Genomic DNA, 11978 nt, shown 5'->3' on the forward strand with positions numbered 1-11978 from the left:
GAGGCTTCCCCCCCCCGGGCTCGCCTTCCGTCCCTCCCCGCTGCGTTATTAATATCCAGCCCCAAAGGTGCGCCCAGCCCTCCCCGGCCGCCCGTTAACCCTTCGGGGCCCGGAGCTCCGGCGGGCGAGGGGGACCCCACCAGCCCCAGTTGCAGAGGGGAGAGGTGTAGATGGGACCCCCCCCCCCCAGTCGGTCTCATCCTGATCCAGGACCCTCCCGGTTACCCCGGGATGCTGGGGCAGGGGGGGCTTCGTCCCACTGGGGGTCCCTGCTTAGCGATCGGTAGATGCAGCGAGATCTGCTGCTGGGGGGGCTTGGGGTGTCAGGGGCTGGTAGAGGCAAGGGTGCTGGGTGCCTCCTCCTCGTACTCAGCACCCACGGCCACCCCCCACCCGGGCACACCCAACCCGGAGCTGAAGGAGTTACGGTGCTGGGGTGCGGGTGTCCCTTGGGGTGTCCCCACCGCGGGGCACAGCAGAGCGGGCAGGATGGTGGCCCGGGGGTGCGCAGGGGACGAGCTCCCCGGATGGTTCATCGAGGACGCGGGCAGCGGGATGCTCTACAAGCGGGGACGGCTCCTGGGAGAGGTAAACCCCCCATCACCCCCACACCGGCCCCGGCCCTGCACCCCCAGACAGACCCTCACCCCAGCCAGCACCCCCTCCCTGCTGGGCACCCTGGTGGTGTCACACACTCGCACCCCACAGGGCTGCAGGGGGTCCCCGAGGTGTCCCATCCCGAGGGGGACCCACCACATCCCCTCTGGGGAAGGGGAAACTGAGGCAACGGGGAGATGCTGGGAGCGAGCCAGAGCGGAGCAGGTGCCTGGGGCCAGTGCCAGCCACGTCCGTCCCCTGGGCTCCTTGGCCCTCGGTGAAGCGCATGTAGCCGGGCACCCCCACACCCGGGACCCCCTTCTGCCGCAGCCTCTCACCCCTCGGCTGGCCCCAGGGTGCCGGGGGCTGCTCACTCCTGCGGGATCATCTTCGCAGGGCACCTTCGGGCGCTGCTACCAGCTGACGGAGGTGGCCAGCGGCAGGGTCTACGCTGCAAAGGTCATCCCACGAGTCCGGCTCACCACGGTGGGCATCGGGGAGAGGGTGAGTCTGGGGGACACACAGAAAGTCCCCAGGGAGGTGGGGGTGATACCCACGGAGACCCCTCAGAGCTCTGCCCTTGCCCCTTCTCCCTCCTTCCCGGGTCGCTGGATGGGTTCCCATCCCCGTCTCCCCAAGGGTGCATGCCGTGGGTCCCCAGATCCAGAGGGTTCCCTGGGGGGGGGGCTGCTGGGCTTGTGCCGATGCAGGTGGAGCGGGAGCAGGAGCTGCACGGCCGCCTGCGCCACCGGCACATCGTCCGCCTCCACGGGCACTTCGCCGACAGCAGCCACATTTACCTGCTGCTGGAGTACTGCAGCCGGCGGGTGAGCGAGCACCGGCACCCCAAAACGGAGCATCCCCATGCCAGGGCTTTGCCAGGCCCCAAGCTGGCACCTCGCTCCGTCCCCAGTCCCTCGCCGACATCCTGCGGGCCCGGGGAAGGCTGACGGAGCCAGAGGTGCGGTACTACCTGCGGCAGATCATCTCAGGGCTGAGATACCTCCACGGACAGGGCATCATCCACCGGGACCTCAAGCTGAGTGCGTGGGGCAGAGCCGGGGCGGTGGGAGGGTGAACTGCACCAGTCCTGCTTGGTCTCATCTCTCTCCGCAGGCAACTTCTTGGTGACCGAGAAGATGCAGGTGAAGATCGGGGATCTGGGGCTGGCACGGCAGGAGGCACCAGCTGGCCGGCGCTGGGGGTGAGTGGGGCTGCGGTGCTGCCGGGAGGGCTGCTGGGCTGGGGCTCACCGTGCCTGTCTCCCCAGGGCGCTCTGCGGAACACCCGGCTACCTGGCCCCGGAGGTTTTGGACCGCAAGGGACATGGGGTGCCCTCAGACGTCTGGGCTCTGGGCTGCGCCATGTAAGCAGGGACCTGGAGGGCAGGTGGGGGGGGTGCTCCCAGTCCTACTGAGCAGCCAGACCCCCCCAGGTACACGGCACTGACAGGCAGCCCCCCGTTCGAGGCGGCTCACCGGCAGGAGCTGTACTGGCGCATCCGAGCGGCTCGGTACCCGCTGCCCCCCCACCTCTCACCCCGCGCCCGGGCCCTCATCGCCCGCTTGCTGGCCCCCGAGCCCGCGGCACGGCCCAGCCTGCGGGACGTGCTGGACCATGGATTCTTCACCCAGGTGCGGGGCCGGCACGGGGGACACAGCCCACACGGACACAGCGGGGGGACAAGGGGGTGTCATTGCCTCTTGCTCCCCAGGGCTTCACGCCGGACAGGCTGCCACCCCATGCCTGCCGCTCGGTGCCCATCTTCGTGGGACAGGACCCACTGTGCAGACTGCTGTGGGGGGCTGCCACGGCGCTGGTGAGGGGGTGGCCGTGCCAGGAGCGCCGGGACTCACCACCCTGCCATCCCGAAGGACAGCCACCTTCCCCCTGCAAAAGAGAAGCTTCCTCGGCAGGACCTGAGCCATGCAAACATCCGCTTAGGAAAACCTTTATTAGCGCTAGGAACCGTCTAAAATCCAGTCATTGAAACAAGCAGGATGGGACGTGACCATTACGAACGGCACACACACACCAGTTCGCCCTTAGAAAAGGTTAACAGAAAAAAACAAAAACCAACCAAACCCCAAAGGGACCTCTCTTCCCCACCAGCCTGGGACGGGATGGGGACGAGGAGCTGGGGAGGGAGAAGGTGCAGCTCCAAGGAGCCCAGTTCCCAGCATTGCTCCTGGGGATCACCCATGCACAGGGAACAGCAGTGCTTGGAGAGGCATCAGGTCCCCCTGCTCTGCCTGGCCGCAGCCTCCAGCAGCACCTCTCACCGCACTGCCAGCAGCAGGGGTTACTGGAGGGAGGAACAGAGTTATTTGTGGCCTGGGAAGGAGGGAGGAAAGTGCGCGGTTTCCCTGTTGAGCTTCAGTTCTCTCCCTTGAGAGGAGAGGTCTGAAAGAAAATGCTGAAAGCTCAGTAAAACATGACACTTAAAACACCACAGCATCAACTCGAGAGCGCCCGGCCCTGCGCAGCCGGCACCTGAAACACAGACACTTGCCTATGCCTAAAACAGAGGGTGGGGACAAAGACAAGATGCTCAATGTGGCCCCAGCTAACACTAAGGAGCCACTTCGCTGCTTACGGACCTGTCCACATGTCAGCACAAGAGGGGACCAGCAAGGGAGGGTGTCACTGGTCTTCCCGTGTCACCAGGGGTGTCTGGGGGAGGGAGGTGATGGCAACGACTTTGTCTGCACTTGGGGCGAGCTTTCTTCCAACACCCTCATCAGCGGCTGTGGGGAAGGAAGCCAGAACCGCTCCGGTGATGCAGCCCAGACAAGAGGAGAAGCAAAGGCAACAGGCCAGCTGGGGAGGGAGCCACAGCGTGAGACCCTGGGGAGGGATGGCAGCTCCCACACGTAGCCCTGACGAGGGCGGTGGGTGCGAGCACAGCACCCTCTGTGTGCTCAAACCACAGAAGAACTGCAGGGACCAATCCTGCAGCCATCAAACGGCGTCACACAAAGCACCTGAGGCTGGAGGTGGGCTGGGACACCAGAAAATGAGATCTGCCTTCAGTATCCTGTCACCACAAAACCCCTCGCACTGGTGGGAGCTCGCAGCTCCCCTCTGAGGTCCTCGGCTCCCCTCCACTACCAAGGAAGGGGCCTACCTTCCACCTGCCCCACACCCTCGCTGCTAAAAACCTTTCCCAGCCTGCACGTGATTCCTACGTGAGCAAAACCTGAAATCGGCCTTTGCCCATGGGGTCAGTGCTCTCCTCCAGCAGCTCCAATGCACCGCCCTGCACGCATCAGCAGAGCTGTACTCCAGCCTGCTCGGGGATGGCAGCACCGGGAGGAACGGCACCGCAGAGGCGAGCAGAGGGAGGCACGCCGTGCCATGCCACCCCACGCCATGCGGGCACCAGTTTTAGGGTTCTTGGGGACAGGGGAACAGCTGGGGGGGGCAGGTGGCACAGCCCGGCTGCTCCCAAGGCTGGTCAAAGGGCTGGCTGCCATCCCCCAGCTCGGCGCCGCACCCAAAGCCCAGCCGCTCAAGGCCTGGCACAAAGCCCACTTGATATTTTTATCCCCGGTATCCGTGTTGTTTGAAGCTGTCCACTTGTTGTTGGCTTTTTTTTTTTCCACAGCCCTCCCCTGTCCCACCCTGGCTTAGAGGTGACAGCAATAACAACACACCCTCTGCTGCTATGACCGGAGCCCAGAAGGCATTGGCTGCCCTAAGATGGCCCTGGGCACAGCATCCCAGCAGTTCCGATACAGCCTGGGAGAAAGTACAACCTCCCGAGGACGTCTGGCAGCGCACGGGGGCCAGGCCACGCTCCCCAGATCCCCTGTTCTGGGAAGAGCTGTACCAGCCCTTTCTATCCCCCTCCCAGGCCTGCTGCCCCAGCAGGAACATCTGAGGGGCTCAGGGCAGGACGTTCCAGTAAATGCAATGGTTTTTAAGCTCTGGGATCTCCCCATCTTTATTCCACAGCCACCAGCTGCCCAAAGATGGGAGAGCACGACTTCCAACGAAGCTTCTCAGGCTGCTTGTTTCGTGTTCTGAACAGTAAGTCTGCCCCAGGGCACAAAACAAGACAAGCCCAGTGGGAAGTCTCATTTCTTAAAAAGAAGGGATTTTAAAACAATGATTCAAGTTTGGTAACTCCTCTCACCCTCCTCCCCAGCTATAAATGAGGCCGAAACTCACCCTTGTGCAGCAATCAGGTTCAAAGTTCAGCCAATTTGTGTGGGCTACCAAAAGCCCCAACCCCCTCGGAGGGGGTGACAAAGGCAATTCAACTCCCTCTGCAGAGCTGTCACCGCAGAGCCCTGGACCAGGGCTGAACCCAGCTCCTGAAAGCCCTGGGTGAGCTCGGAGCAGGATCCTGGAGGAACAGCTCCAGGCAGGGGCTGGCCCAGGATGCGTTTGGTGACAGGAGTACCGGGTATTGCTTGGCCTGAGAGGACTGGTGCGTAGACAAAGGAGCTGGCTTTACTCAAAATGGGCTGGAGCAGTTTCTCAGCAGGCCGAAGGCAGCGAGTTGTTCTCCACCTTCAGTCCTTTGCTGGCCAGGAAGGCGTCCTGCTTGGGCTCGCGGCCCAGGAACTTCCTCAACATGTCGGAAGCATCCAGGGAACCGCCAGGATGCAGGATGCAATTTCTGTAATCCATGCCCACCTGCGAGGAGAGAGACGGAGGTATGTGTAGGACACTCACCCTCCCACTGACGCTGCCATCTCCTACCACCTTTGGCAGGGGAGGCAGCCCCTGCCACATGCCGAGAGCCCGGCGGTGCCAGACGTCCTCCCTACCTTACAGTTCATGATCCCCTCCTGCTTGAAGCGTGTGTGGAACATATCCATGGAGTACACTTCGCTCCAGAGGTAGCCGTAATACTGGGCATCGTAGCCTCCAGCCAAGTGGCCAAACGTAGCGGGCATGTTTGTACCTTTGCCGCAAAGGAAGGGAAGGGGCGTTAACGGGAAAGGCTGCTAGAACCACTCACAGCACGGAAAAACCCCTCTGTGCTATAAATGTGTCAGAGCAGGTACTGGGTCAGCTTGTTCACCATCCCAGGCGAAACAGGGAAGAACTTTCCAGTTATTTTTGTATGGTTTCAGCCCTGCTTTTCCTGGAGCCAGCAGAAACTGTCCCCATTGAGCCAGTGTGAAGCCCCAGCCCTGAAAAGAACCTGCTGAGCCAAGCTTGCAGGCCAGGCCCAGAGAGACAGCGAGAGCAGGACCCCCAACCCCCTGGGTACCTGGGGTAGCAGGCACGCCCAGCACCTCTTCACACAGCCGGGCAAACACCTCCACAGGGTCGGCCTTCGTCTGGGTGTGCAGTGCCTGGTCCACCTTGGCCAGGACAATCTGGCGCAAGTTGAAGAGCCCTGTTCCCAGAAGGAGGAGGCAAACTGAGCTCCTGCCTGCAGGCAGGAGCGTCTCCAAGGCTGGGGCACAGCAGGGCAGGCTCACACAGTTCTCCCCACACCCAGTTTCTGACCCACTTCCCCAGACCAGTCCAGTTGAGCAGCACCCACTCAGGCCTAAGCCGCATCCCCTGCCTGCGGATAAATCCCTGCCTCCCCTGGCACCTCTTCTCACTGTGCCACCAACCAGCCTGCTGCACGTCTTGTCACACCACCCTCGCTCTTCCCAGACGAATGGCAGGCAGATGTGGTTCCTTCTCCCCCATCCCCTCGGTCACCACAGGGAGCAAGGCAAAGCCCTTCCTCTACCTCGCCAGGTCACTAAGGGTCCCCTTCCCCTCCCCACACACAGGGGACACCACGGCGAGGCTCTGCCCTTGCTGGGGACAGCACACGGACCCTCGCTCCCGTCCTGCCCCTCTTCGCTGGCTCTTACATCCCTCCGCAGGGACCCACCTGTGTTTGCCTGCCGAGATTTAATGAGCTTCTCCAGCAGCTCATCAGGGATGGGGCTTCCAGTTTTGTAGTGCCTGGACATGCGCAGCAGCGGCTCCTTCTCCCACACCCAGTTCTCTAGCATCTGCGATGGTGCCTCGACAAAGTCCCGCTCCACGTGTGTCCCACTGAACATGGCAAACTCCGCCTAGGAGACATGGCAAGCTCAGAGTGGGGTGTCATTCAACCCTACAGGGGAGCACGACAGGGAGAAGGTTAACAAACCAACCCTTTGCCAGCCCAGCGAGGCCTCACCTGAGAGCACAGCTGGTGCATGACATGCCCGAATTCATGGAAGTACGTCTCCACTTCATCATGCTGCAGCAGGGAAGGTGCATCTGGCGTGGGCTTGGTGAAATTGGCCACCATGGCAGCCACTGAGATCTGCCGGCTGGAGTCCGGCAAGAGGCAGCCTGGCTGCAGGCCAAAGCAGGCTGCGTGTCCGTACTTCCCTTCCCTAGGTCAGGAAGAGGAGACTGTTACATGGATCCTCCCCCACAGCCAGCCACGAGCCACTGCAGTCCTGCTCAGAGCAGAAGCCCCCGGTGACCCCCTGCTTCTGGGACAGTCCTGCCTGAGTACACACCACTCCCTCCGCACAGCCACGCGCCTGGGAGCAGGACGGCCCCTCCTCTTTCCCGGGCGCATGGCAGGCTCTAGTCCTGCTGCCCTAGCCCTCCTCCCGCGCTTCACCTTGCCCAAGGCCTCACCGTGGGTACAGGTCCAGATAGAATTTGCCGATGGTCTCCCCGGAGGAGGTGTCCTTCACTGTGTAGAGCTGGACATCCTCATGCCAGACCGGAGCCTTCTCTTCCAGATGGAAGGTGAGCCCCAGCAGCTCCTGGTAAATGGCCAGCAGGCCTGCAGTGACCACCTGCATGGGGAAGTACTCCTTCAGCAGATTCTGGTCCACGCTGTACTTGGTCTCCTCCACCTGGTTCATGTAATAGCGCATGTCCCAGGCATTGATGCGGTTGTCAAACTCCAGGCCACGCTTCTCGCATTCTTTCTTTTTCAGGTCCAGGATCACAGCCCGTTCCTTCTCCCCGAGGGGTTTCAGCTTCTGGGCCAGCTCATCTAGGAAAATCAAGGCAGGCAGGGTTAGTGCCCAGGGCTGAGAGCAGCACACCCAGCCCAGCACACGCCCCTGCTCTGCCCCTCCACAGCCAAGTGCCACACCCAGGAACGTAGCCACTGTCTTGCTGCTTTTAGCCATGTTCATCTCCAGGACAAAGTCTGCATGTGTGTTGAAGCCCAGCAGACTGGCTTTCTGAGCCCGCAAGTCCACCAGCTCCTTGAGGATCAAGCAATTCTCCTGCAAGGTAGAGTCAGACAAAGAGTGAAGTGGGATAAGCAGGCAAGAAAGGAAGGATGAGCCCCAGAGTGGAAAGAAACACAAATCTCAGACAAGACCCCTTCAGTGTCTGGACCTGACCTGGCATCCTGTCTGGCCCTGCTGGCAAGCAGCAAGGCCCACCTACCTCTTTGCACCTGGAGTTGAACATTTCCTCCACCTTCCTCCTCGTTTCGGGCACGTAGCACTTCTTCAGGAGCGGGAAGTAGTGCGGGTATTTCAAGGTGACTTTCAGCTTGCCATCCTCTGTCTTCTCCAGGGAGTTCAGGAAGTCCTCAGGGAGTCCCCCTGAGAAAAGAGCAGACAGGACTGATGGAGAGCCCAGGCCTCTCCAGAAATACCAGCTCTGGGACTGAGCACAGGAATAGGGTCTTGCACGCTGGCCAGAGGAATCCAGGCACTCAGGGCCACACCAGCAGAGAAATACACCCAAGTGCTCCATACCTAGTTCCTCCTTCGAGAAGGGCAAGTAGGTGGTGTCTTCGTTGAGGTTCTTGTTGAAGTCTATGCAAAGGACACTCAACTTTTTCTTAATAGCTTTGATTTTCTTTAAAATACAGATGAAGAGAGAAAAATCAGTCCAAAGGGAGAAGTCAAACAGCGCTATTGCCCGTCTCCAGCCAGCAGCCTGCCTGCCGAATTGCCCAGCAGTCTGCACTTGGCTTTTATTCAAATGCAACGCTGCAGAATTAATTGCATGCAGGCACTGAGCTCTCAGCCTAGAACAGGCTCCCTTTGATCACACCTGGTAGGAAAGCAGCCACCTCAGCAAGGTCCCAGCCACCTCCTGCCAGCTCAGGAGCTGCAGGTGTTTAAGCAACAGCCTCCTCTACCCTTATTTCATTTCACCTTCTCTTCTACTTTTAACGCAGCTTCCAGCTCCTTCACTGAGCCACTGGCCCAGGATATGAGAGGGAGACCCTGAGCAGCTCAGTACCCCTCAGTCCGCTCTCCCCTACCCCAGCTCCAGGGGGGCACCTTCCCTAACTGCCCCTTCGCGTGTGGGGACTGGGTGCTACTTCTACTCCTGACCTGCAGAGCACAATCTGGAATTTCAGCTTCTCAGGAGCCCCTCTACTCCCAGTGTCGATCCCATTTTGTAAATGTCACCCCCTTCAATGGAAAGGAAAAAGAGGGGCACGGAAACATTACCCAGTACACCCAAAGTCACAGGAATTGGGGGCAAGAATCAAGAGTCTGAGCCTCAGTCCTCTGCTCTAACGCTACACTGTCCCGTTAGTCCCACAAAGCCTACTCTACGTGTGCTTACTTTAACGTCTGTGATCTCACCTCCTGCGTTTCCTCAGGGAGATGGAGACCGTTTCTTTTACCTAATTTGATCAGCCTCTCTAGATATCTCTTCGCTTCAGGCTTCAGTGAAGCGCTCTCTGCTTTCTCCTGTAAAACAAAACACATGAGCACAGGGAACTGCAGGACCAGGTGTTGCAGGAAGTTGGTTCCTGGGAGGAGCTGTGGGTTATTGTAATACCAGTGACCCAGAAGTAGATGGAAACACCCCACAAGAAGGCTTTGGTTTGGTGTATTAGTTCTTACCTGATTGCTTTAAACATCTCACCTTTATGCTGTATTACAGCACTTTTCAGGGCACAACCCAGCCCCTTCCCCAGGTGAGGCAGGCTAGGTTTACTAACACGATTTTACCAAAGGGGTAATCGAGGCCCTGGGAGGGGGCAGAGCCCTCAAACCCCCAGCTCCCCAGTTCTCACTAACAGCTGGACCATTCTGCCATGATCACACAGTGATTCAGTTCCAGACCTGACTCAATATCATTCACTTCTAAGTTCTGGGACAAGGAAAAGGATTTGTAATTCTAGGAGGTTTCAGTGCCCTGCTCAGGTGTATCACTGACAAAGCATCCTCCCAAGCACACACCTGGAGCCAGACAATCCTCTGGTACACATCCTGCCTCATGCTCATCTCCACGTCAAACTCTGAGAGCTTCTTATCAGCCTCGGTGCTCGCCGCACGGATGTCTTTGCATGGAGAGACATGCTGGGGGAAGTCCAGCATGTTCCGTCGAACTGGAAAGACAGAAGAGGGATTACGGCGAAGGCAATGGCTTCATGTCCAGAACTTCTTGTGAGTGGGAGTGTACACGGAGAGCCTGTGTTAATCGGGAGCCAGTTTGACAGCCCTGGAGCCTGACCTGCCCGCCCACACAAAGGAAGAGCAAGGCAAGCTGCTGCCGTCAGACAAACCCAGAGCTGTCCTCTCTGAGCAGCGCTCAGTCACCCACAGTGCCTGTTCACCCATTCCTCGCTGATGAGCACCTGTCCACTGATTTCCCACTATAATCCATCGTTCTCAGCAAAGTGAGATCCCAACGCCTTTGCCCCAGCTATAGCTGGTATCAACAGTTTCAAGAATCACAGGAATTCTATGCTGTCAGACACACGGGCAGCATCGTTGCATGACTCCTTTCCTTAGAGGACCAGGCTAAAAGTGGCACACCTTTACTGCAGGCGCTCCTCAAAAGTCACCACATCCCAGGTGTGCTCTGTCCGGACACACTTCCGTTTTAGAAGTGAAAACAGGGAGAACATTCCTTGCCACCATCTCTGCAAAACCTCAAATAATACAACTCCAGTGGGAAGGCACTGCCCTCCAGGCATGAGAACTCTCCACCCAGCAGAAGGTGAGCAGGCAGCTACTCTCTGTTGCCCAGGGAAAGTGCTGACAGTTCTGCTGAAGTTAACATTACCCCTGCTTAGTAAGGACTTTTCCTCTTATTTTAGGAAAAAGAAATCAGAGAGAAGAAAGAAGCTTGCAGGCTGGCTTCTGCTTCATACAGACGTGACACCTCGCAACAGCAGCCGTCAGGACAGCTAACAGACGCCGTGGGGCAGAAGGGGGGCTGCGTGACTTTGGCACTCTACTGCTGTAAATAATGAGCCAGAGATATATCGAAGGCTGCACCATTTGCCAGCACGACGCCATCATGTCACGTTACTTTACACATAATCCCTAAAATTATAGCAGTATTTAAACAAGGCACACGGAGAGACATTTATCCGCTGCCTTAGGGAAAAAGTTAGAAAAGAGTTGAAGATTTCTTAGATCATCCAAACCACTTCTGCCAATGCACAATTTGTTTCCACTAATGCACCTTGACACATAAAAGCAGGAGACAACCTTGAAAACCTGGCTACTCCTCCCGCAGACCATGCTGCTGCCAAAGTGCCATCCTTGAGTTAGACTCGCTCTTCCGTTCCAAATATAAACTATTCTTTGTATTTATATCTAGCTGTATAAACATCAACTGGAAAAAAACCCCCAACATACTGCTGAGGAAGCCAAGGGAAGAAAAAAGACGACAGTACAGAGCAAAAAAAAACACCAAAAAAGTGTTAGTAACAACATGTTGATCTCCAGAAAGCCAGAACTCCCTCTCGGTGTACGTACCCGTATATTCCACTTCCACATCTGCCAGTGCCTTGAGAGTGTTTTCATAGGACACCTCACCCTGCTCCTGGGCGCCCACCCGGTCATACACAAGCTTGGTCCTCTCCGTGAGCTCTGCAGCCATGTTTTCTATCTGTTCGGCAGTCAGGTCCCATCTTAGCTGATTTGCCACCAGCCTGGGGGACTGGCTATCAACAACGTTACCTGGGGGACGTGGGGAGGAAACCCTCTGTGAGATACAGTCTTACACAGCCTGGAAAGAAAATTCAGCTGCATAGCTAAAGCTCGATAAAAGCACTTAAAGGAGAGGCCCAGCAAACAAACCACGCTGACAGGCAACCGGGCTCCCAAGGCACCAGGGCGCTGGCGGCAATCAGCAGCCGGATTATTTTCCGGGCACTGTTTACCCTCTCAGTCATGACAAGCCTTTCACAGAAACCTGACTCCCTCCCCGCTCGCTCCCTTGGCAAGTGCCTCTGCCCACGGGAGGAGGGGGCGGCTGTCACAGCCCGGGGAACAAGGCTGTCCCCTACCCGGGGCAGGAGCTGTGGGGCAGAGAGGTGACAGCGGGGGACAACAGGAGACCACGGCTGCCCTTGCGGGGGGGCTGCCCCCGGCTCCCTCCTCCTTCCCCCACCCCTCTCTCCTCCATCTCCCCCTTCCCAAGCCGCTCCAGGCCAGTCCCTCCCCCTTGCCCTCATTTTGTCCCTCCCC

The 11978-nt window shown here is 58.5% G+C and overlaps 2 protein-coding genes across 3 annotated transcripts in view; one reads left to right on the forward strand and one right to left on the reverse strand.

The window, feature by feature from the left end:
- The first annotated feature begins 489 nt into the window (after nucleotides 1-489).
- LOC104829176 (inactive serine/threonine-protein kinase PLK5-like) lies at nucleotides 490-3474 on the forward strand. The gene is made up of 9 exons (XM_010563286.1): nucleotides 490-588; nucleotides 928-1101; nucleotides 1308-1424; nucleotides 1511-1640; nucleotides 1714-1801; nucleotides 1868-1963; nucleotides 2033-2231; nucleotides 2312-2416; nucleotides 3265-3474. Exons 1-9 carry the CDS (start codon nucleotides 490-492, stop codon nucleotides 3472-3474), a joined length of 1218 nt encoding a protein of 405 aa, XP_010561588.1.
- Nucleotides 2787-11978, reverse strand: part of THOP1 (thimet oligopeptidase 1) — a 9530-nt gene continuing 338 nt past the window's right edge. Inside the window, exons 2-13 of one of the 2 annotated variants that reach the window (XM_010563185.1) lie at nucleotides 11265-11468; nucleotides 9735-9883; nucleotides 9132-9239; nucleotides 8286-8388; nucleotides 7969-8129; nucleotides 7667-7802; nucleotides 7198-7564; nucleotides 6743-6944; nucleotides 6449-6635; nucleotides 5825-5953; nucleotides 5376-5512; nucleotides 2787-5241 (exon numbers count right to left, since the gene is read on the reverse strand). In XM_010563185.1, the coding sequence (XP_010561487.1) occupies nucleotides 5083-5241; nucleotides 5376-5512; nucleotides 5825-5953; nucleotides 6449-6635; nucleotides 6743-6944; nucleotides 7198-7564; nucleotides 7667-7802; nucleotides 7969-8129; nucleotides 8286-8388; nucleotides 9132-9239; nucleotides 9735-9883; nucleotides 11265-11468 (2042 nt within the window). In that variant the 3' untranslated portion in view covers nucleotides 2787-5082. Of the gene's footprint in view, nucleotides 5242-5375; nucleotides 5513-5824; nucleotides 5954-6448; nucleotides 6636-6742; nucleotides 6945-7197; nucleotides 7803-7968; nucleotides 8130-8285; nucleotides 8389-9131; nucleotides 9240-9734; nucleotides 9884-11264; nucleotides 11469-11978 lie in introns of both variants that reach the window. The other variant, XM_010563184.1, reaches the window with a different exon arrangement.

Source organism: Haliaeetus leucocephalus, unplaced genomic scaffold (genome assembly GCF_000737465.1).
Source record: "Haliaeetus leucocephalus isolate CR32 unplaced genomic scaffold, Haliaeetus_leucocephalus-4.0 Scaffold164, whole genome shotgun sequence".
Lineage (NCBI taxonomy): Eukaryota > Metazoa > Chordata > Aves > Accipitriformes > Accipitridae > Haliaeetus > Haliaeetus leucocephalus.